The 24,876-nt window shown below is 38.6% G+C and overlaps 1 protein-coding gene across 1 annotated transcript; it reads left to right on the top strand.

Annotated features, from left to right (window-relative positions):
* Positions 1-2,592: 2,592 nt before the first annotated feature.
* Positions 2,593-23,638, top strand: MTX2 (metaxin 2). Its single transcript, XM_008931056.2, has 9 exons — positions 2,593-2,659; positions 3,625-3,671; positions 15,481-15,553; positions 18,185-18,261; positions 19,050-19,142; positions 19,900-19,938; positions 20,346-20,471; positions 21,059-21,135; positions 23,137-23,638. Exons 1-9 carry the CDS (start codon positions 2,593-2,595, stop codon positions 23,342-23,344), a joined length of 807 nt encoding a protein of 268 aa, XP_008929304.1. The 3' UTR covers positions 23,345-23,638.
* The last annotated feature ends 1,238 nt before the right edge of the window (positions 23,639-24,876 follow it).

Below are 24,876 nucleotides of genomic sequence, written 5' to 3'. Positions count from 1 at the left end.
GTTTGTATCCCTAGTATCACTGAAGATGATGCAATTCTGAATGCATACTGCAGAATTTTTTTTTCTAGGATATGAGTGAATCTTAATGTGAAACTGATTGTTTTAAAATCCAGTCTGTGTAGTGATAGTGAAATCAGCTATCTTTGATCTGTTCTGCATACAAAGAACTGAAGGCTTTGGTTCAAGGCTTGTGAGCATGTGTCTACCTCATCCAAACCTGGTCAGAATTGTGATGACCTCCCTGTGAAGACTGTCAAGTGCCAAGTGCAGGGGGTATTATTCATTCATTTTCTTAGAACGGCTGAAGTTTGGAGTTTGTACTGACGATGAAGGCTGAGATTTTTGTGTGGCTGTTTGTCATTATTTCATTAACTTTTCAAAAGCCATGTTAGTACACAACTAAACTGTGAATGAGTTTAAGCTAGTCTTGTCCTTTCCTTCCCTCAAGTTGGGTGTGTGCTTCTGTGTACTAGGGCCATTAGATAAAGATTTCATATAATGACTAATGAAATTAGGGTCAGCAGATGCAGTTCATGGAAATGTGTCAGTGATAGTAGCTTGGGGAAGTAAGATTCAAGCTGATAAGGGCAAACAAGTTACAAATAACATTCTTCTTGTGTTTCAATTTATAGCATAGATATACCATGCCTTATCAGCAGTTTAGTTTTGGATTCTGTGTGCCAAAAAGCTGTTGTGTCTGTGTGTATATATCTCTCTCTATATTTCCATGGCTGCATATAGCTTAGTGCCAAAATCAGACTGGAATATATATACCTAGCTCTTTTGTTGGAAAATGAAGAGTCTGCTTAATTTTCATGGTCCTGAAATATTTCAGCCATGTACTTGTGTAAAAAATAGACCAGTTCCAGTTTGGGCTAGAATCCAAGAGTTACTTAAAAATCTGACATTTCAGTCAGAAGAGAATCAGGCAAAAAATTTCAGTAGGAATGGGCCCGTGCAGTTGAAGCTCTCTGTACCATTTTGGGCATGTAAAAAGGAAGTTTTCACTGTTTGGCTGGAGCATTTACAAGATTAACGTACCTTCATGACTTAGTTACTTCTGTAAGTATCTCAGAGTCCAGCACTGATAAGTTTGCTAAAATATAGTAATAACATTCTTAATTTCCTCATTCCGTTTGCTCCTGCAAGACTTCAGTGGACTTGAAGAAATGTATGTTAGATAAATTATTTTAAACGGTTAAGGTCGTAGTACGGCAGACACTATCTTAGTCTCTTTTTATTTAAAGATGTAAATGTACTTCCACCTCAAGAATTTTTACTCCAGGGCAAAACTGTAATGGAGGGGCGTAAAACCAATAGCTGCTACAATAAAACATAAAACATTTTTTCATGACACTTAAATGTGATTAGTTGCTTTCTCATGCCCATACAAGTATAGCTCTGATAGGCTCTGTGCCTTAATGTTAGAGGCAGTGACCTTCACAAAACTGTGTACAGTGTTTTAAGCTTTATATTCTATGTGACTTCCATAAAAGTTAATACTTCATGAATATCCAAAAGGAATGATAGTTAAAAATTTTTTTCTTTGAGTTCTAAAGGCAGAAGTGCAAAGAATGACCTTACTGAAGCCAGTGACTTGCTTAAACCACACATAGCTATTTATAGACATTATGGCGTTAAAAAATAATTTACATGATTAGAGCATTAATTTTGCTTCCAAATAACTATTTTGGGTAGAATGCAAGGTTTGAACTGATATTTAAAAATAGATTTTTAATCAGACATTAACAAGGAATGTAATGGAGACAAAACAATGATGAACTCTTACCTTAATGCTACTATTAACAGTAAATTGGTACTGATTATTATTTTTGCCTTCTCATATACTCAAGTGGTGTATGATTGATTACACACAACAGTTCTCAACTGGAAGATGTGATTGTCTTTTATTTCCTTGCCTCATTTTTTTTTAACAACTGCTCAACTGTTTTGAACAACTGATGATGCAGTTTTTTGAATGTATATTGACATTCCCATGTTAGGGTTGATCTGTAGATAACTCAAAGCGATAAGTAGCCCCAGTCACCCTGGTGGGTACATTTCTGAGATGCCCAAGCAGTTGGATTAGTGGGTGTTATGTTGTGTGAGGACATAACTTCAAAAGGCAGAAAGGTTTTCCATTTCCCCAAAGCGTTCTTGACACTTGGTTTGGAGGTTTGTGCCTCTCTCCTCTGTGTCTTGTTCTGTTCTCTCCTATCCAGAGTTCTTTGTTTAGTATCTTAATAAATAGTTGCTCTTGGGAGTGGCCAGAATTAGGATGGGAATGTGCACAAGGATGTCCTTACAGTGGAGGGAAAATAGCTGCTTTAGCTGCTTGAGAATTACAAGGCCGTTCTGTAATGTAGCTTGAACTTCAGCTCTTCTTGTAACATTATATTTTGGGACTTTCTGCTCTGTGATGTCCCTCTGTGAGCAGGAGAGAGAAGTATGGGAGAAGAGAGTGACAGTGGGACATTTTTAGGGCATGTTTAAATCTTGCATCAGCATCTTTGCAGTTTAAGTTCCTGCTCTAGGTAACGTTCGTGTTCAGTTAGCATTTGCAAGCACATTGTTGTTTGTCTTGAGTAATTAATGTCTCCTCTCTCCACAGCCGCAGAGCCTTGGCCTGAAAATGCTGCGTTGTATCAGCAACTGAAGGGTGGGTACGCTGGTTTTGGCAATTAATAATTACTTTATTTTTAGAGAACACATTAAATATGCACTAAGATAATTAACTGCAAGGAAGCACAGAAACTGTTAAAAGAGTCCTTTGTGTTGTTTGTCTGGTCAGAGGTTTTAGCTATGTTTGCATCTGCCAATATAAACCAGCTATTCATGGCCTATAAGGTCCTTGGTTTATTATTGACTCATTATATTGGCTGCTGTAGGCAGTGTAAAATGATGTGGTTGCAGGCACAGTTGGCAGATTTACTGCACCAATAGCTGAGGCAGCAGATTTTTGAAGTCTTGTGGTAAAGTGGGCTCTCAGTAAAAAGGAACTGTTAAAATGTATAGGCTAGGATGGTTCAGGCTCCCTTTAGCAGCTCTTCATATATCATCAGATCACATTATGGCCCCCATTTGGGGCTCAGCAGCCTGCTACAGTTGTCAGAAGACTGCAAAGTAATGAAGACTAATAGGTAGCAGCCCTAGTCTTCTAAGCATGGAATTTTTATTGCAGTGAACTTGTCATCTTTCTTTTGTGTGACAGACCTAGACACAGTGTGCAATATTAACTGCAAGCTGCTTTTATAGGTTTCTGAATACTTTTACTTTTTAGCCAGAGGAGGTATGAAGATGCAGTTTTATTTAACTTTGATTAGAAGAAGAGTAATTGGCATAAAAGTCAAGCATTTGGATTTTTAGTTGTGAGCGTTTTTTATTGTGTATTGGTGGTAATATATGATAAGTGCAATTGCATTTGCAGGAGAAAAAAATCCTGGTTTTTTAAATCTTTTTAATATTCATATCACAGATTTTTTAGTCCAGCTGTATAATAATTATATATGTGCTCCTTGTTTTATGTGTCAGAAATGCAACCCAGAGTGGTTTACAGTTACAGGTCAGTAGCTGAATGTGCACTGTTTTTTTTGTAATTGCGTGTTGGTTTTTTTCTTTCAACAGATGAACAAATTTTGCTTTCTGATAATGCATCTTCCCTTGCTGTTCAGGTAAAATGTCATATTTTCTAAACTAAAGATGTTAATTCCATTTTATTTTTTGAAATATTATGTAGCTAAAGTAGCTGTATTTAGCTAAATGGTTAATTTAAGAATTATTTCTACTAAAATCAATGACTTATTTCCTGCATCTGATTTGCTTTACATTGTCATTGGAGTGCCAGAGCCTAAAGGACTTGAGGACTTTTAAAGTCCTACGCAGAGCGCTGCTACTTGTACTCCTATTTATGTTGGTCTATGTTTGTACAGTATCTGTTTGTCTACTTACTGTGGGAACTGTGCATGATTCATACCTTTTGTCACTTGTTATGCATGTTTGTCTTGTAACATTTTGCATGATGTTTGCTGCTTATTTAATTCTCAAAGCTAATACTGCCCCAAACTCAAGGCATATTTGCTTCATGCTGTGGCCATCGCATCTCTGTATGTCTCTGATAGGTTTTTTGAATTCATCATGTATACAGACTTGAGATCCAATGTGGTTTTTAGAAATAGTCCATATAATTGACAAACTTGCACCTCTAATTGACTGAATAGCACCTCTGTGGCTGTGAAATCTGTGTAATCTCCATTAACCTGTTAGGTTCAGTAACCCCAAATGTCAAGGGGACGTTTTGGCCATTAGTAGAGAAGACCTGGCTGTCAGAAGTGGTGGAGAGCAGGATGTCTGTAAGGTTCTTGTTCTTCAAAGCAACTTTGCTGCAGCTTTGCTTAGCAGGGAGTTGCACTGTTCTAATGCTTCTTGCTTTTTGTGTGTGATCTAGCACAGAGAAGCTCCAGCAAGCAGTCTTTGACTGCTACCTGAAAAAATCACGTTTCATTTAGCCAAAGTGGGACACTTGGAGGCTGTAACTAACATAAAAGGCTAGGATCATTTGGTCGTGGTAACTACTTCCAGGATCTCTTAACTTTTTTCCTTCCAGTCTGGCAATCAAGGAAATACCTCTAAGAGTAAATTCTATCACAGCAAGAAGATAGCTTTATCCTTTGCTGGAAAGAGGAGTTATCCTTGATACACCTAATAAATGGGACAGTGTTTATTTGTTTGGGCAGTATGTTTTATATTGTGCCTCACAGTAATGCCAGTAAGTTTTTTTTGTTGCTCACTTGATCTCAGTGTTCCTTTTTACTCCAGCAACTGTATTTTCTGTTGTTCTTATGAATTTTCTTACTGTTTAACAATGCGTGTATGTGTGGCTTGTATTTAAAACACAAACCCCCAACCCACCAGCAAAAAATTTCCTTTTCTAATGCATCATTTTGCTATACTGTTTCCAGTCCATTGTTATCCTACACATGTCACTTAGATGATAAATTAACTATAATATATTAAAAAAGCTTGTTTTTCTTCAATATTCTCTAGCTGGACAGCTGATAGTAGCCATGACTATAAATATGACTCTGGTAGATATCTGATCTTAAACTTTATAGAATAATTTTGTATTGGGGAATCATATAAATTTTTAAGAATTTGTGTAATATGGTTGTGACTGTGAAAGAATAACTGTCCCTGGTGTCTCTCATCTTTTTTTAAATGATACTAGGATATACAGTTATGTCTTGTAGCTTAATGATCAGAAAGGTTTAAATATATCTGTGTCTTTTGCATAAGGAAATTGATGACTTCCTGTCTTTCAGAATTTTATTTTGATGGGAGCCTGTTATCTTTTTACTGGATATCTTTTTGCTGGAGTTTTGGGGTTTTTTTGGGGGGGTAGGGGGTGGGAGTTGGAATGTGTGTCTTTTTCTGAAGAAAAATTTGGAATGAGGGATAGGAGGAGAAATAGGAGCTGGTACCTGAGACTTTTTTCCCACTATTGCCATTCCTTTTCCCCCCATTACTGATTTGGGGCACATGAATATCACTAGAGCAGATATGAAAGATAAAAAGCTGGTTGGGGCTTTGAACTTCCACGTGGTGAAAACATATCAGAGGTTTGAGTCTTTCTGGTTGAAAGAATGTGTGGAGTCAGCCACCATCAAATCTTTGAGAAACATGGTTCACAACCAGACTCCAAATGTGCTGCAGCCAGTCTTTCAGATATTTCTTAAAATCTCCTTGTAGCACCTCTTCATAGCACTGCTCTGGGATAGGTCTCAGAGGGACATACATGCAGATATCTATATATAAAATAACAAATACAACCCAATGCCATAGTAAGTAACTAGTCAGAGTAAAACTTGACTATTTGGAAGTTGCCAACCCTGCAATACGGATGGCACTTCATGTATCTCTTGTCAACAGAGCAGATCAAGTAGACAGCAGAGCAAGCTGCTCTCAGTGTATGTGTAATTAGTGAGGAGTGAGGGTTGCGGGTTGAACACAGGAAGTTGATTGAGTCTTGCTGTTTTAATAACGATTGGACTTATGACTTCTCATTGTGCAGTAAAATCTGGACTCCTAATGTCAGATAGGAGAGGGGAGAACAGTCTTCTGGGAATTGCTAAGTAACGGTGGTGGTACCTTCAATAGTTAAAAAAACCCTAGACACAAAAATCCCTGTCATCTTATGGAACTTCTATGTTGATTCTGGTAGGGTTGTTTGTTTTATTTTTTGTTTGTTTGCTTTTTAATTCCTGTTCTTCACATTGTTGATTTTGGAAACAGACTAATTTAGCAATTTCTTTGTCTTTTACTGGGTTCAGATACTTTATATTTGCTGAAAGTGCAACATAATTTCTAGTGAACTAGTGCATTATCTCTGGTACATCTTGGTGTTTGCACTCCTTGTTTGTTAACTTGAAGTAGTGTATTATACAGTCCTGTTGAAAATGAAGTCCAGTAGTTCTTAGGCTACAAAATCTTGATATTGAATGAAATTTTATTTTCACTGCAAATGAATTAAAATCAAGGGAAAATACTAATCAGTAATGATTATTCAACTATTGGAAAGAGAATATTTGTACACAGAATGAAGGCTCTGTTCTTGTGAGACATTCGGTGCTCTTCCCATCAAAGTTAAGGAAAACACACAGACCTCCTGGGTAACATGACTCATGGTTAAAACCATTCTCTGTGTATTTATTGTACAGCTTCTGTTATACAGCATCCCTACTTACCAGGCTTCTCATAGTGAAAAAAGCCACCAAAACTAGTGCATGAGTACACAATTATATTTCGATAACAAAACAACTCCACAACTTCAAGGAGGGAAAAATGGAGTTTTAGATGTATTAAAACTGAATTACCATATTTCAGTCTGAAGCAGAGGGCCTGTCTGGGCTCCATCTCCTTATTGATGCCTGGTGCAGGTAAAGCCATGTTGTTTAGTGCCTGGGTGGAAGTAGCGTGGCTGAGTAGGAGGGAGGGGGTTAATACAGCTACACTGTGCCAGGCCTTGCCTCAAATGGCAGCTCAGAGCATCTCTTTGAACTGTTCCAACTTGTCTGGAGGAGGAATGTGCATGTTGAGACTGCCTCTTTTATTACAGGTTCTTCTGAAATCTTTATGCAGGTAGTCTCATAGCCTTGTTCAAAAGGCTGTCTAAAATGTTCAGGATTCTGGAAATTCTCATAGATGTCCTGAGGTTATAGAGCCTGCAGCTCATTATGTTAAGATATGTATTAATGGCTTGTGCAATTGATGTCCTTGTAAGTGGTTTTAATATATTCCAGGGATGTGCTTCTAGAATTGTCTGTTCTTAGTCCTGAATGACAGAAGGATGTTTGGGCAATTTAAAATTGTGTTACACAGACCAATTGCTTATTTACTTCAACAAGTAATCAAATAAATGTGTAAATCACACATGATTAATTGCCCTTGACAGATTTGTGATTTTTTTTTTCTCTGTGTGTGTATGAATTGTGGTTTGGTTTTTCTCTAGACAAAACATTAGCAGAAATTTGAACTTGTTGCTGAGGCTTAAACAAAGGCTTGGTACTGAAATGAAAATCTGCCAATCCCTTTTTTATAAAGAGCATAAACCCTGGAATTCTTCATGGTGAGAAATGCAGTATCAACATAATCAATCTAGCAGCATTGTGTTGTTGCTGAAAACATGCTGAAAACCCAAGATATGCAGGTAGTGTTTGTGAGTGAAACATCTTTCATACAGTTCTAAGATGAAATTACCTTTGAATGAATAGAATCTTCATTTATCTTCAAAACCTCTGTGCTACCAGTGAATCCACTCTTCCCACATTCTACAACAAGAATTACATTATGCCATTAGAGCAGTGCCATGCTGCAGTGTAAAATAGATTGTTTTGGAGAATGAACGTGGCTTTGCTATAAATTACGTTCACAGGTACAGAGGAATTTGTTATTTTGTTTAAAATAGTCACAAATATAATTAAGCTCTTAATTTATGTTAAACTACACATGTGGCCATTACCATAACTGTATTAGGAATTTAATCTGTCACTCAAGGAATGATACTGAACAGTTTTCATTTATAACCTTAGACACACTATTTCAGTTACAGGGTCTGCAGCTGTTTGATATGAAAACTGAATTATTCTGTAGATTTGTTCATGGTTTTTAATTTTAAAATGTGTTCCTGCAATAAAGTAGAGAATAACTCTTTAGTTGTCATCACATACTGTCCTTTGTATGCTCATGAAATAACGTAAAAATGAAAACATAAAATACCTCTCACTCTTTCATCATAACGTTATTGTGTGAGTGCCTTTAGAAGTGCTGCTGAATAAGATGCTCTCTTATTCATCTTGTTCTTTATTAAATGTTTAGCCATTTGAATGGCTTGTTCTTTATTAAAAAGTAATCATGAATATATCTTCTTCAAATGAAGCCTGGACTGTGCCGTCTGAAAATAGCGTTCCTCATGTGGGGGCATAAGTTGTGAACTATTTGAGTCTTGGCATAAGTAATTTCATTCTTGCCTCTGATCTCAGAAACTGCAATCTGGATATGATTTACGTCAAGTTGTAACTCATTTTTAATGAGTATATGTGTTTGCTTGTATGTGTTTTCTGAGAGGGAACTGGAGGGGAAGAGGAGAGCGTTGTGATGGAGCTCTGCCAGGGTGATTCACTGCCCGATGTGTGTTTTGTGTCCAGCTGACGGTGTCCAAACAGCCCTTCCTCTGCTGGGCAGGGCAAAGAGGAAGGGAGAGCAAGAGTGAAAATCACAGCTAAAACAATTAACTGTAGGAATAAATACAAAACTCCTCCCTCCCTTCTCTTACTCCTTGCCCCTGGTTTTCGTGCACAGTCACTTTCCATCCTTGTCATCATCGGAAGGCACAATGCCATTGTGCCTTCTTGCATTGTTTCAAGGGCGGCAGCAGCAGCAGCAGCGGAGATGAGAATGTCAATTGTGTGAGAAGAGGAGGAAGGGAAGGGTGGGGTGAGTTGTCCCGTGTCTGGCTGTGGTTTCTGGGCTCTGGGCTTTTGAACTGTGCCAAATCAGCACAAAGGTGATTGCTCTGATTATTTTTTTTAGATAGCTGAAATCCAACATACTACCTACGTTTTGAATTTTAAATTGGGTGGGCTGTAAGAAAAAACAAGCCTTACATTGATTGTGTCCTTTAAGCAATGCTATTGTAAATGTACTCCTTAATTCTGGCAGGAGGTGTCACCTGCCATGATTGAAATGAATGATAGGCATAAGATTGTTGATTAATTTTGTAACAAGTGTCACCTCAAAGCTTCCTATCAGCCCTTTTACACATGGTTACTGATCCTTTGCTCTCGCAGCTAAAATAGGAACTTGCTTGTTTCACCTGCCTTTGAAAACAGCGCAGCCCATTCTACTCTCTGTGAGTAGAAGACAGTGCAATACAAACCACCAGACTCTGTGGATCAGTGTGCACTGCAGGAAAGGCACTTGAGAGGCTTATACATACTTTTCCTCAGTTTGTTGTCCCACAGCTCTTTCTTCCCTCATCTATAACAGTATATATTGGGAGGGCAGGGAAGGGCAGGCATAATTCATCTGGTGGCATCTTTTTTCCTCCCTCTTCTCCCTCTCTCATGGATGTACAGCAACCAACCCTCCACCTTTCTGTCTACAGCAAGGTCTCCCATGAAAAACAAGGTGCACAGGGGCAGTAGCAACTCTGTAGACTCTATGGCTTCAGTCTGGAAGAAGAGAGGTGTCATTGCCAAAAATACATTTCTCCCTTCTCATTCCCAGTGCCAGGAGAGTAGATGATGCTACAGGTAGAGAGGCTGGAAGAGTGTGAGAGAGGAGACTGCTAGCCTGCAGGAAAGAGAGGCAGAGGCATGTGTGGGAGAGAAGCTGACAGACTGTATTAAGCCAAATCTTTATTTTTTAATGCCTTTATCTGTTTTGTACATTAACCTCATCCAAAGAAAGGACACACTTTGTTCCGGAAATAACTTAAAGTGTTTGTGGCAGAGATATTAACTGTGAGTTACTAAACTGGACAGTTTTCCAGGCGTCTGCTTCGGCCATTGGCCAGTGTCAATACTGCACAAGAAATCTAGCCCCAGTTTTTAAAATTATCAAAACGCAGATAATCAGTGGAATATATGGATAAAGAAGGCACTCTTGCTGATGCCAGGGAAATAAACTCAGTTCTTCCCAATCTGAGATTTCATCGTTCTTGTTTTATGCTGCATTAAATAGTATGGGCCATGAAATTATTCATTCCTTTTAAAAGCCTGAGCATTTTAGTTTGATGTCCTTCAGTTGTAGTGAATTTTGTATATTTATGCTTGAAGGAAGTTTCCTTTATTTGTGTAAAGTCCATTGGGTAAGCATCTCTTGATCTTCTCTAACACGGGCCAGGGTAAATAAGAGCGTTAATCCCTTCTGTTTGTGAATTGATCGAATTAGTTAACTCTTCGGATAGCTGTTAAGCATAAAAACCACCAAGTTTATCCATTCCAGGAGGAATTCAGTTCTCTTTTCCTGCTTAAAATATTTATGAACTTTTTCAGTGAACTGAATTTTCAGAATTACTTTGGACTAGAAAACTTTAGATGAAGTAACGTGTACTTTTTCAGAAGAATTGCAGCTGCTGTAGTATTATCGTATGAGAATCCTAGGTGCTGGAGGAGATCCAGGTTGTGACCTGTAATAATCACCCTCTTCATTCTTTGGTAGTACATTTTTTTTTTCCAGAGGAGAAAAGAGCAGGAAATTTAATGCTGTTTTTTGGAATTTCAAGCATCTTTACAAGGTATGACAGGCTGTGCTCAGTTATGTATCTTGTTTCTAGTTTTGCTATTACTGTCTTGCTCACCATTTTTAGGTGAATTTTTATAAGGATGTGATTAACTAGCTTGTGTATCACTTGAAATTCAGTTGGCCCCTTTCAGTCCTTTTTTTTAATTCTTCACCCAAATTTATGATGTTAACAATAATCTCTGATGTACTAGAATAAGCCTGGGCCCTTGATCTTTCAGATTGCTCAGCTTTTGATGCCGTGTCTTTGAAGGGGTGTTGATATCTCCGTAAATCTCAGCAGAACTGCACTGGGGTGGTTTTAGCCTTCAATCTCTTGTCCTTGACTCCAAATGGACTCAGAGGAGCTGAGCACACTCCCATTTCCTAATGGTTTCTCTCACAAGGAAAGCAGGGGTTTACTTGGCTTCTCAAATTATGTATGTGAAGTACCCAAAGGGAAATGAGATTATTTCATCCCTGAGCTGAAATAATCAGTGTTCCACAGCATCTTTTATCAGAGTAGGAAGCCATGGCAGCCTGATACCATCTGCACACCAAATGTGCTGGTTCTTGACATGCTACATGAGTGGACAAAAAGGGAACAAATCCTCTCTTGATCACTGGGCTGAAGCATTAAATGAGATAAAGATTCAAAAAAATTGCTACTTTGTCCTATGTTGTCTCTGTAGTATTTCTTTGATCTGTGCTAATTTCAAATATTTTGGTAAGAGTTCATGCCATTTACTAACATCAGTTATTGTCTAAAATCTAGTTTATCTAGTTGAATGCATCAGAAGAAAAGTTAGAGGTTTTCTGCCAGTGGATATTTATAAGAATGCATTGGTCATGATCCTTGTCCATGTTTTTTTCTAAAAGAAACTCATTTCCATAAATATGGAATGCATTCACTGTGCTTGAAAAGCCAAAAACACGTGTGTTTTTAATGCTAATAATTTCCAAAGCCTGTCAGTTACATCAGTGAAAGAATGTGAGTACTCTCATAGCAATGCAAATTGCATGGCTTGTTTCTTAGGCTAAGTCCTCACAGTTTGGGTTTGTACTGTCTCCTTTTATCGGTTCATGAGTGTTTTATGAGCATTTTAGTCAAATTGAAGGGTATCAGTGAACCCTTAGTTTAAGGGTCTACTTCTTTAGGTAATAATTAGTTAAGCAGTATAGATCCAATAAGGATTAAACCTGTCTTATATTGTGGATCTTTCATTTTCCTGCAGAACAGTATGTAAGGAGCACTAAAAATCGAACAGGTTATGCTTTGGATGCAAGTTACAGGGCAACATACTGGTCTTTTAATTCCCTGGGCTTTTATATTTTTAAGGCTGTTATGGTAGGTTGGGTTTTTTTAAATTGTTTTTTTGAGGTTTATTGTATTTTACATTTAGGTTATATTATTAATATTATATATTATATACTTAGATTTATTTCATCACTCATCTTAAAAGTTGATCCTACCTGTAGACAAAGAGCGAAGTGGAATAGGTCTTGGCACAGGGATGCTGAAGGGGGCTTGCTGGAACGGCCTTGTAAGGCTGCTGAAGGGGCAGCTCCAGTAGCCAGTGGTCAGTGTTCAGAACCTTTCAGGGGGACTGCTGGGAGAATGCAGAACCAGATGGGCTTGCACCATTTTAATATTAAATCATTCTTCAGTTTCTCTGTCTCAGTCCTGGTCTCCCATTTATGAAACATTCATCAGAACTGAAGATGACTATTCTGAGGAAATTTTCTCAGGTTTTTGGTTTGGTGTTTACTTTAGGGTCTTTAATTTTTTAAATTTTTTTTTTTAACCTTACTGAAGGCAGACTGACTCATTTCTAACGTTACTAGAATCCATGCTTTATTATGCAGAGTAGCAAACATTTTTATATAGTTAATACTTATTTCCACATTAGAGCTCAAATTTAGTTCAATCTCCTCTTTCCTCTTTTCTTTACAAAATACAAAAAGGCACATGGATCCAGTGTGTTTGCATTTTTGAGATGCCAAAATGTCAGTGCATTCTGAATCTCCTTTGCACTAGACCAGAGACTGAGGTGGAATTTCCCTACCAGGTGTAAATAAGGGTTGATATTCCTTGCTCTGTGGATGTTTATTGAGGAGAAGGAGAGAGAGAAAGGTCAGATTTGATGGAAACTTGTTAGACCTCTTGACACTGAAGAGATTTTATAGTTTAGCTTCTGTGCTGAGGATTTTTCAGTTTCAAACTATTTTTGGTAGGAACCTTGTACGATGTAGGAGCCTATGTACAATGCAAGGTACAGTTGGCAGTATTTTGCTAAAGCAGCTCATGTAACCAAAGTGTTCTGTGCCAGCATGTCTAATTTTTGATATGCTGATACAAAAAAGTAAAAATAGTTTTCTGATTCATCTCCTTTTGCTTAAATATGTCTCTGCACTTACCAGCTTTTCAGCTTCACATATTGCCCTAGTTCCAGTGCAGCCCAGACTTCTTTTTCTTCTGAACTTGCAGTCTGAATAGTACATGGCAGTTACAAAATTCCTCTCTGCAGAATTGCAGTTAATTTAGTGCCTTACTGTGAAAGAAATTAATTTGGTAAGCCTAGACCAAATGAAACCTCACATTTTTTGAGATTAAATTCAACAGCTAAGGATTAAGTAGGATGGCAGAAGTTCACTCCTCCCACCCAAAGATGAAATTCTTTGGAGCTGTTGTTCGGTGCCATCTGTTCCACTGCAGCACAGTACTGTTGTTAGCTACTGGTGGAGCTTTCAGAAGAATGAAGTCTGTGTACTAGTGGAGTTAGTGTATGTTTTTCGTGTCCATCAGTGGCATAGGAGCATGTACGTAATCTAAACCAAAGTCTGCATTCTTATCTCTGAAGAAGTTGCATATGAAGCCCCAGTTTGGGCAGAAGATGTGATGCAAATAACAACAGCTGGAGCAGCCTGGACAGTGCTAGGTCCTGCAGAGCCACAGGCAAAGGAAGAGATCTAGGACTCTGACAGACCAGTGCCTTAAATTACTTAAAGTACTGAAGAATTAGTCCTTTGGGTATCCTTACTGTTTGCACGGAGTTTGAGGTGCCAAGGTAGCAAGATCCTCAATTTTTGGTGGCCTCCAATGGGTGCACAGACTTGGTCAGTGAAGTGTTGTCAAATGTGGCCAATTTATTGCTGAATAGTGAAGGACCTGCAGTATTTGGCTTACGCTGACCGTGACTACTACCCTCTCTTTATATATCTGTCTATCTCTCTGTCTGTATGTGTACATACAGTATTTGGCTCCCAAGCAGGGCTTTAAGTTAGGCTGAGGAAATGAAAAGATATAGAAATCCTCGCAGTTCTGAGGCAGGCTCTTACCAGCTGTGATCAATGTCTTGTGTAGCAGTTCGTGACCATAGTTTTTGTCTTTGAATTGAGATTTGGGTTTGAGTTAGGTCATGTAAACCTGCGAGAGCCAAATATCATAATGGACTATGCATCTCTTTGATTTGATTGGAAAAGGACCAAAGCTTTTGGCTATTTTTCCCTGGACTGGGTTAGGGTTTTGGGAATAATGGCCTTGAAGAACATAGGAGAGAGAAGAGGCGCTGTTTGGGTTATTTTTCTTTGCTTAATGGATATGACAGAAGCCACAAACACAGGGCTGATGCCAGCGTTAGTTCATCCCTTTTGGTCTCATTTAGTGCAGAAAAGAGCAATCTCAAGATTGAGGTTTAGGTTACTTTCATGTCTTGTGTTTAGAGTCTGAGCAGCTAAAGCTGTGAGAATGCAGTTTACTGCCAGATCCTGCAATCTGAAGAGGAGGGAGGAGGCTCATGTACAAAGTGCTGTGTTACAGCAGCATTTTTCTTCATAGTGGGAGACTTCTTGCTGTAGGCCTTTTTTACCTCAAGCCATGGTGGATAAATAGGTATAATTTTGGAATCTGGAATTGTGACCTGCCTAATTGTGGAGACAAAATGAATGATAGGAGTTACTGAGTTGTGAGAGTCTCTAGAGATTAAGATTCCTTATTTGCCATGTTCTGTCCAACTGGCAAATACTTTTCTTGATATTTTGGTATTTCAACAGAAATACACTATGGATTCTGTGGTGATGGCAGGTGCTGACAGAAATTGTTATCCTACTGAGAGTGCTTTGAATCTAAGAGTACAGATAGAAAGAAATGGTAAATTGATCACTTATGCTCTCCATTAATCCCATAAATTATATTTTAAAAATTCTTCATCCCAAAGCGGACTCGTGTGCTGACAGTATCATAGAGCAAAATTTCTGGCAGCTATTGTGATTATAATATGGGAAGGTGCCATATGTGTTTGCCATGTTACACAACATGAACTTGATTAGCCAGCTTTAGCCAGAAGTGAGCACTACGATTTTCAGGAGGGGCAAAATGTCGCTTCATTTTGTACAGCCACGACACTAATTGTGTCTGTCAGATACTGACTGCTTCTTTGCTCATCTTGAAAAAACAGTAAAAATAGATGAAACTGCATTAAAAGAATTCCAGTCAATGACTGAATCATAAACTGTTGTCTAGGGAAGTTAAAAAAATCTTGTTTTTCTTTACTTGCCCTTCTTTCTTCCTAAAATCAGTATGTAAGGAGCTATAGTTATAAGAGTGTGCTAGGAACTAGCTAAAACAGTCAATGGTATTGAAAACACCACATTTGTTTGTCACTGGTATATTAATGCTTTTTAAATGTGACTCTTTGTTTCCAGGCCTTTTTGCAAATGTGCAATCTGCCAATCCGAGTGGTTTGCAGGGCAAATGCCGAATACATGTCCCCATCTGGTAAGTGTGGCCTTCATTTAGATTACTATGTTATACCTCCATTTTGATACCATGGCAACTATGCCTTGTCTTACTGATAACAGTCGGTCAGTGCTACTGTGTGTGGGTTGCCTTTCCCTCTCCTCCAGTGCCGTTTCTCCTCTGCAAACAATCAAAGCAGTGAAATGGAAAGTGATGTAGGCACAATGTGTAACCGTGCCTGTGACTGCAGTACCTGTATAAAGCTTTCAGAGTGTTCAGTGCCTGGTGGAAATCTTCTCTCAAATGTCCTGAAGTAGAAAGACATACGTGTCTAAAAAGGGCTTTGTTCTGCATGCAGGGAATATTTCAGGGAATGCTGTTATATTTGCCTATTGCTGCAGTGAGACAACGCTGGAGAAGGGTTCTCTCTTGTTACCCTGTCTGGGTAACATTGCCAGGATGTTGATACAGGAGACCAAAGGGTGCATTGTCACTGTTACGGGTGACAGGTGATTTTAAATCTTCCTCAGATCCATGAGACTGTCTGGAAAAAATCCAAACCGACTACCAAAAAATTAAGTATTAGAAGGGTAGAGAGCCTACCTTTTGCTGGAGGTGGCTAGTTGCCTAAAAATGTCCAGAGGCTAGCTTCAGAAGATTGCCTAAAAATCAGAGGGAATTACAGAATGCAGGGTGCAGAAGTTTGTCAGTCCTCACACTGTCCCAGATTTTTGTTATGTGAGGAGGTACATATTTACTGATTCTCTGTCTCTGACTGGTGACTGCCATGTGGAAGCGCCTGTCAGTATATGTCTGCCACCTCTGTGGGTTCTGATGCTGCTACTGATATTTTTGGTTAAAGCAGTGAAATGTGGCTATTTTAAATGTAGGTAGAATTAGATGTACTTTTTGCCCTTACTCCTGGAATCCTTACTATTTTTATTTCCTTGCCTTGTTTCCTTTCTTTATATTGGTTTAATGATAATTCAGAGAAGGTTTTTATTTGTTCCCTTCTCCCTCCCCCCTACCCTCTGTCTCGCAGCAGCAAAAATCTGCATCTCATCATTTTGGGGGGAAGGTTATTTATGTCATAGTCATTGTAATGACAAAACCCATTCTGAGGGGCTCAAAAGTATGATACCGAACGATTGTCTTGATACGTGAAGTACAGTCTGACTGAAACCACTGAAGTCTGCAGCACAGAGGTCTCTGTTTCCTTCTTCACATGGAGTGTGTGGATGCAGATGAAGCCTTTGTTGGTATGATGCACTTCATTTATTATCCTTAGGCTTATTGAGCCAGTCAGGAGTGAAGCTTGTGATAAAAACCATGACTGAATCTGATGTTAGTTGAGCTGGGCTGGACAGTAGGTTGTGTTTCAGCGAAAAGAGTGAATGTATTGCCAGTAACATATTTGCAGCCAAGCAGATACTGATCCTGCTCTTTGAGCTGTCTGTTGAGAGTGGAGTCTGCCCATGATGAGAGGCAGGAAGGTAAAAAGGGTGCTGTGCCCTCTGCACTGGGCAGGCTCATTTACTGCCTTTGGCTGGGAGGACATTTACAAAACAGCCAGCATTTATCTCTATTTTATGGATAATTTCAATCATGTAAATAATCCTAAAAGATTTAGTCTTAAATATAAGTTTAGTATCTGTCAACTGCATTTGAAGATTTGCAGGAAAAGCAACCTGGTTAGGGTGGATTGGAGCAGGAGCTCTCAGCTTCACGCCTTGAGAGCTGGGAAAAAGGGGCATAGGGCAACATCTGTAATGCTTCATGGCTTGCTGTGAGTGCAGGGCTTCCTCTTGTATCTTGCCTGCCTTAGAGCTTTGGCTTAGTTCTCTGTGTAAGAAAAGTTACCAAGCAGAGAAGATGATAAGCTGGACCCTCAGGGCTCAGCTTCATAGACTGAATACTAGCCTTAAGTTAGAATTAAGCTTTAAACCCATTTTGCTTCCATGATTTTGGAGAAGCTCCTTCTGTCTCTCTTCCCCGCAAGACCGTGAAGCTGAGAGTCTCATAGCAAGAACCTCTTCCTGATCCCAGGACCATGGGGGCTTGCAAATGCCAGCTCACAACAGAGAGTGAAAGTAGGGGCAGCTAACAGGAACTGGATGGCCCAGTTGGTGGAAATCTGAAGGACTGGAGGAGGGGGAAGAGTCAAGACCTTGCCTTGCTGAGTGTGAATTTACACTTGCCTCTGCTTACTTTCCTGGGCACAGTCTCCATCATCCTTTCAGCAGACCTTTCCCCACCAGTGGCTTAGAAGGGACAGTGGGAATACATTGTGTGGTAAAACTTTTACTCAAGGGCTCTGTCTGCTTTCCTGGGATTTCCCAGCTGTACTTCAGAGTAACATTGAATTAAGTCTTTCCATTATTAAAATACGAGTCAATAGATCTCACTCAATAACTTTGAAATACACAACTGCAAGTATCACATGTAGAAGAGTTTCAGGAGGAGGAAGATCCGGAGGAAGGTGTTTGTTATTACAAACATTCTATGTATTTTATGTATGTTAGTTTTACCTGTGCTCATTTGGAAAAAAAAACCAAACAACCCAGCCACTGATGTTCAGGTATACCTGCGGTATTTAATTGCTTTGAAAATTGTTAATGGTGTTTTACAGGTTAAAATAGCTCTTACTACAGTACATTTCTCCTCTTACAGGCAAAGTACCCTTTATTCACGTGGGAAATCAAGTAGTGTCTGAACTTGGGCCCATAGTCCAGTTTGTAAAAGCAAAGGTAATAGTATGTTTTTTTCACAAATTGGTGAATACCACGTTAATCTTGCTTAGCATTGTGCTGATTTAGTGTGCTCTTCTGGGATGTTACTGAATTTGTTAAGACAGTATAGGTTTTAAAAGAAAGAAGTCATCGCATAGGAGTTTGTGAGGTGAAAATGTTTTTATTTGTCATTTATGCAAATCCTGGAAGTAAATTCTATGCAGAATAGCTGCATACCAGTACCAGTTTCCGAGACTGTTTTTCTACATGCCTCATCTCTGGGTCTCAGAGCTCTTAAACCCAGAACTGACTGGTCTAGATCCTGAAGTGTGAAATAGTATTCAAATTTACCTTTGTTTCCCCACTCCCCCAACTGTCCCCTCTATTTTAAAAATTACTGTGTTTTCACTGAGTGGTTGATGAAGTTGTATTACAGATGTAAATTTGTGTTTACTTCTTGTCACAGAGATACACTAACCAGGAAGCTGTGTGCTCAGTGTGTTCATCTGTACTGATAATAGTCTTAATTTCTTGTAGATTATCTTAGATCTTTTATAGATGAGATTAGTTACATGATGATTATTTGTTTTTAATTCTACAGGATACTGTATGTAAAAATTTCATATGTAATTTGTTAACGAACTGTGTCAGAGTTATCTATGTCCATATAATCTATGTATCTATGTCTGTGTCTATGTAAGAGATCTGAGCCAAAGCTCATTGACTTTAAAGATCCTTGGGTCATATGTTGTTGAATATTCCAATATCCTTTCTTACATTCGTGTCTTTTCTCTTTTCCCTATTAGGGCCATTCTCTCAGTGATGGGTTGGATGAAGTCCAAAAAGCTGAGATGAAAGCCTACATGGAATTGGTCAATAATATGCTCTTGACAGCGGAGGTAAAACAAACCCTAGTAACTCCACACACTTACATAAGCAACTATAGGCAAGAAAGCTTTAGAATTTTTCTCTGTAGTGGAAATGCTGCTGTTCTTAGATTAGGTCATCAACTTTTGAGGTGAAAGGAGACAGGAATAAATTCTCTGTACACTGTGAAGTACACTCACAGGAATAAATTCTCTGTACACTCTGAACACTGCCTGCTGAAGTGTTCCTGTAGACACAAGTCACGTACAATTCCCCCACCTAACTGGGGTGTGTCACCACAGCTGTAGAAGTAACTGACTGGAAAATGCCAGTGGTTCCTGGTATCCTACTCCAACCCACAGCTGGGCAGGCACCCCGCTATCACCTCCCATGGCGTGCATGCTCACATGTGTAGTGGGAGGCGTGGATTCTCTGCAGTTCGTGTCCCTGGCGAGTTAAGGTGATGCAGTCCCAGTGTGGGAGCAGTGTTGGAAACACTGGCAGGATACAGGTGGCTGAGGAGCTGAGGGCCGGTGACCTCCGTGCTGAGCTGTGGGCAGGGGGAGCGGACCTTTGATCTCAGCTCAGTGCTGGTGCTGGTGAAGTAAGGACTAGCAACTGGGCCTTTGCCTTCCAGTTTTAATTTCTTTTATACATTCAGAGGTCTAACAGAAGAAATGAAATGGAAATTTAATCTAATATAGGAAAGAAAATTCTACTACTGAAGAATGATTGTCTCTGTATTCTCCTTTATTAGGAAGTTTTAGTAAGTGTTCTTTCTCTTCCTAGCTCTATCTCCAGTGGTGTGATGATGTTACAGTAGAGGAGGTGAGTGGTTCCGCAGCATTTATCTTAATTAAAATTTAATGAGAAAACACTTTTGCTCACAACTGCAAGTCCCTGCTCATAAATGAAACATGGAGGTTTATACCATTAATGGTACAGTCTTTTCACTTTAATTTTGCTTGCATATACATTTTAGGGAAGCTGTGTCATTACTGAAAGTAGCTGACTGCAGAATAGATATGGGTTTTGTATATGTTTCTGAAATAATAGCTTTAAATAGTTATGCTGCATAGTACAAATTCTGTGCAAATAATTATGGCATAGACACAACTCCCTTTCTCTTTTACAGCTCCCTTTCTGCTAGAACTGTGTAAATATTAGCTGTTTTGTCAAGAGGTATCTGTATTTTCTTATATTGTAACACAGTACCTTTCTGTCTTTAAACAAAGATTACTCACCCAAGGTATGGCTCCCCTTACCCGTGGCCTCTTAACCGCATCCTGTCCTATCAGAAGCAGTGGGAGGTGAAGCGAAAGATGAAAGCCATCGGATGGGCTGGAAAGACACTTGAACAGGTCAGTATGAAAGGGGAAGCTTATTTCTTTACCCTGCCTTCTTTTTGCTTTTTTTTTTTTTTAAAGGCTTTGGAAAGTAGCTGAACAGATATATTAAAATGTATATTCTGTACTTAAAATATTATCTGGAGTCAGGTATTTGCCTTCAGTAGCAATAAATCTTAAATTATGTGCAATCCAGTGGGGTGGGAGGAAGGATATTTTACCATGAGTGTACATCTTTGTTGGTGTTAGTTTAGGCTGTAGTCCTGAAAATAGATTGTAAATCCTGTCCGCCACTTCCTGTGTGATGTTAAGAGGCACGCTTTGCAGGATTGCAGCAAGTTTTGAGGTATGAGTTAGTACCTTTCATTAAGTTTAGTTATAAATGTTATGGGAAGCACTTAATCAGAATTGCCTTACATCAAATGTTAGATTAAGTAACACTTGCCTACTGTGTCCTTTTGACTGACTTTAACAGCTTTTGATATTTCAACATGGTACATTCATTGTTCCCACTGTCAGTGCAAATAGAGGAAGGAGGTTATTTTTTGCAGTGGTGAGATTTCCTGACAATATGGATCTTTCTTTCTTGTGTGTTTTGATAGGTGCTTGAAGATGTAGATCAGTGCTGTCAGGCTCTCTCCCAGAGATTAGGAACACAACCATATTTCTTCAATAAGCAGTAAGTTATTCTTTATTGAAATACTGCATCCAGGAATGTGAGATATAGGTATATACCCATGTACATACATACATACATATGTGTATATATATATATAAAACTCCTGTTTTATTTTAATGCTGTGTGATTAATTGCAAAAATAAAAATATGTGACTGGAATCTAAACATGAAATTTCATAAATAAGTATTTAAAGGTTTTAAAAGGAAAATTTCTGTAAGTTTGTTGGTTTTTTTCCCCATTTATGATTTAGTTTTTACTCCTGCTTGTCTTCTCTACATGATTCTACCACAACTTATGTAGGCTACAAATGTGCACCTTTATACAGTCAATTTCTTATTAAAAATGACACATTTAAAGCTTTACTTTTATTTCCTGGGTAACATTGTCTACTAGAGGAGTGAATGTATGTTGTGCTGTCCTGATCTGGACAGCTTGTCTTGCTCTTAACACCAGAGGCAGTTCTGAATGAGCATGAGTTAACTAACTGAATTAGCATGAGCATGCCTGGGAGTTCTAAGAATTGGGGGAGAAACTAGCTGGTCCACAAAGGACCAGATGCAAAGTCAAAACCAAGATTCACATTGCCAGGAGAGAAAAAGGAAGTGACCTGACCTCCACGGGATGTCCTCTGCTCTCATCAGTTTTTTTCAATTTTTTACATTTTTTTTCTCTGCAATAATTCAGTATTTTTGAAATGTTATGGACTTAAATAACATCACATTAGCTCCCTCTTTTCTCGTGTCCATGGATCAGTCTAGAAATGCACAGATCTGGATTTCACTTGACTACATTTGGACAGGGAGATGTCTTCAAATGGCAGGATATGGTCTTGGATACTTTTCTGTTTGTCTTTGCCCCTTGATCTTTTCCAAGTTGAGACTAGGTAGGTAGTGTTAATTCAGAGGATACAGAAATATGCACTATAGAAGACAAGCTTAAATTGCATCTTCTCATATGATTATTAAACATAGTATCTCCTAAACTTTCCTTCTGTATTTCTAAAGAATTGTAACTTGGGGATTTTATGTTTGTTGTTAACCAGGCTTTCTTGGTACAGTTTCAACCTTTAAGCTTTTTAGCTGTCTGAAATATTACCAAAAAAGTATGTGGTTTGAGTCCAATATTTTTCAGTCTGTGGCTTCTGGGAGTCTGTGGGAGGTAAATAAGAAAAGCAACCTGTTGCTGACATATTTAACTTTGTCATACAAGGATACACATCTCCACTGGAGAGTGCTTAGTGATGCACAAATAAAAAAGCAAAAAAATTATCAGTTAGGAAAGCCTCATGCTGCTTGCCTTTAACACTTGTAAAGAGGAACTCTGAAGTTATTAATATGTTGGAAAAAAACCCCTATTTGCACATGGGCTACTTTTATACAAAGATGCAAGGTAAAAATTGAGAAGTCTTGCACCTAAAATAAAGCAGGACTGAAAACATTCCCAAAATATTTGTTTTCTTCTGTGTAGTTCCCTTTCACAAGAGATGTTTCCAGTTGCTGCCACCATGGAACTCCTTTTCTTGTTTGTTGAATAGTTCCCAACTGTTGAAAAGCACAAAAAAAAAAAAGAATTAGGGGTCTTATGCTTCCACACACCCCCTCTTTTTTTTTTTCCTGTGAGATAATAGTTGGGTTTTTTTAATATACATCTGCAAAGAAAAAGCAAAAACCCCAAAAGACCTGATAAGCATTTGTCCTTGTTACTGAACTAAAAGGTGGAGCGTTGTTTGATACTGAATTGGTAACTCTGCCCAATCTAAGAAGTGTTATTTTCACACTTCCAAGCTCCCAAAAGCAAAGAAAATGCCATACTGAGAACAGTTAGTGTTCTAATATACTGTATACACAGTTTCCATGCAATTGGTAAGTTTAGTATTGCCTAATTTCATCTGAATCCTTAAATTGTATACCTTTCTAAAGGTTATTCAGAACAGCAGGGTTTTTCTTGATCAGGACTTGCCTTCCAAAATACCAGTTCTTTTTTTCTGTTTGATTTTACAGACCAACTGAATTAGATGCTCTGGTGTTTGGACATCTGTTCACAATCCTTACTACTCAACTAATCACAGATGAACTCTCTGAAAAAGTGAAGAACTACAGTAATCTCACAGCCTTTTGTCGGCGAATAGAGCAGCAGTACTTTGAGGGTCACGATAAAGACAGCTCCGCAATTGCAGCCCGCTCTGCTAAGAGGTCCTTGCTGAGATAAGCGTGGTGGTTGGGGTGGATCATGTTGCAGTTTTGAATTTTGTTCAATAAATTGATTTTGAGAATGGAAATGTGCGTTAAGCTTTTTGAAGCTGCCAAATCATTCTGGAGTAAGAAAAAATGTAAAATGCAGTTTTTGTGTTGTAGAATATACTGTGCATATTTCACCTGAAATGTCTGTATGAGCACTTGTGTTTTACTAGCCTGTATGCCACTGACTGTAAAGTGACCTTGGAAAAAATATTGGATCTGTTTTAAAAAAAATAAAACACTTAAAGTTTCTCTCTTATCTTTATAAATGCCTTTCTTACAAAATTTAATGTCTGTGTAGTTAATGAGTGGGATCCTGGTGGGAGGACACCTGGAAGACAGCTGTATGGGGAACTAGTTAGAATTACTAGTTAGAATGAAAGGACTCATTAGAGATCTTAAAGTTTGTCTGCCTCAGCCAAAATTTATTCAGAGATTGGGTGAAAAAAATGTCTTGGAGTTCTGCAGCACACAAGTATGTGATCTTATTCAGTCAGTTCTTACTTGTGTCAAAGTAGCTTCTGGCTGTCATTCCTTCTTCTTGTGTATGTCTCGCCTCTGTTTTTATTTCTTGTTCACCTTTGGTTTTTTGATTATAATTTTTTTTTCTTCCTATGATCTCCCATTTTTAGTCCTCTTGCTGTTTATTTAAGAAATTAATTTGCTAGGTAAGTGTCTGTCTCACTCTTTCCACTTCCAGTATGTTAATACTGCTTCTGAGCTTTGACGTACTAGACGTGGTTCTTGTAGGAAAGGGACTTGCTATGAGCTTGCATGCCTTGGTCCTTCTGCCTCCATGTTATCCTATGGTACATGTAGGCACAATGATACAGAAGTAAACAAATATCATTGTACTCCAAAAACCCTGGCAACATGGAACTTTTCAAGGGAGAGTTCTTGTGTGTAGGCAAGGACTCAATCTCACCAGTGTTCCTTCAAGCACATTAAATGGTACTGCTCTCTTCTGCTTTGTCAGTTGTACTTCATGCTTTTCCAAAAGCTCCAACTACCCCAGGAATGTCCTGGTGGCAGAAAGAGTCCCTGTGCACTCAGGAAGTCATGGGCACAACTGTGTTTTCTTACAATGAAATATATTCTTTCAGCTATATGCCTTAGTGTCAAAATACTTAATGGCTTGAACTGGTTATGCAATGGTCATGAGATTTTGGCTGCTATTTCCTTCTCTCTTAAGAACTGAGCAGAAAGCAGTTGCATACCTTGAACTGGCTGAGTCTCCCTTGACTCTGAGGTTCCTGAACCACTACTGCTTATTCATCTTTTCAAACTAAAACCCATCAACTCTTGACTGCTTAGTGACCATTTCCACTGTCAAAGTGGTTGGTAGCTGAGAACTGAGATATTTCTTTCAAACCTGCTTTTCTGCATTAATTCAGCTTCTGGGAAAACTGGAAAAGAATTTGTTGTGGGTTTTTGTTTGTTTGTTTGTTTTGTTTTGTTTGTTTGGAAAGAATATTATGATACATTCTACTCTAGTAGTATCCA

Source organism: Manacus vitellinus, unplaced genomic scaffold, assembly GCF_001715985.3.
Source record: "Manacus vitellinus isolate BGI_N305 unplaced genomic scaffold, ASM171598v3 scaffold_20_pilon, whole genome shotgun sequence".
NCBI classification, from domain to species: domain Eukaryota; kingdom Metazoa; phylum Chordata; class Aves; order Passeriformes; family Pipridae; genus Manacus; species Manacus vitellinus.
Note: the sequence above shows the minus strand (reverse complement) of the source record. Positions and strands in the feature narration are given on the sequence as shown.

What these genes read in the sequence shown, in the direction of transcription:
- MTX2 (XM_008931056.2), top strand. Translation starts at nt 2,593, where the DNA reads ATGTCTCCTCTCTCCACAGCCGCAGAGCCTTGGCCTGAAAATGCTGCG. An exon ending in TCCAGTTTGTAAAAGCAAAG is followed by an intron (nt 18,262 to 19,049) that starts GTAATAGTATGT and finishes TTTCCCTATTAG; the next exon opens with GGCCATTCTCTCAGTGATGG. An exon ending in CCATATTTCTTCAATAAGCA is followed by an intron (nt 21,136 to 23,136) that starts GTAAGTTATTCT and finishes TTGATTTTACAG; the next exon opens with ACCAACTGAATTAGATGCTC.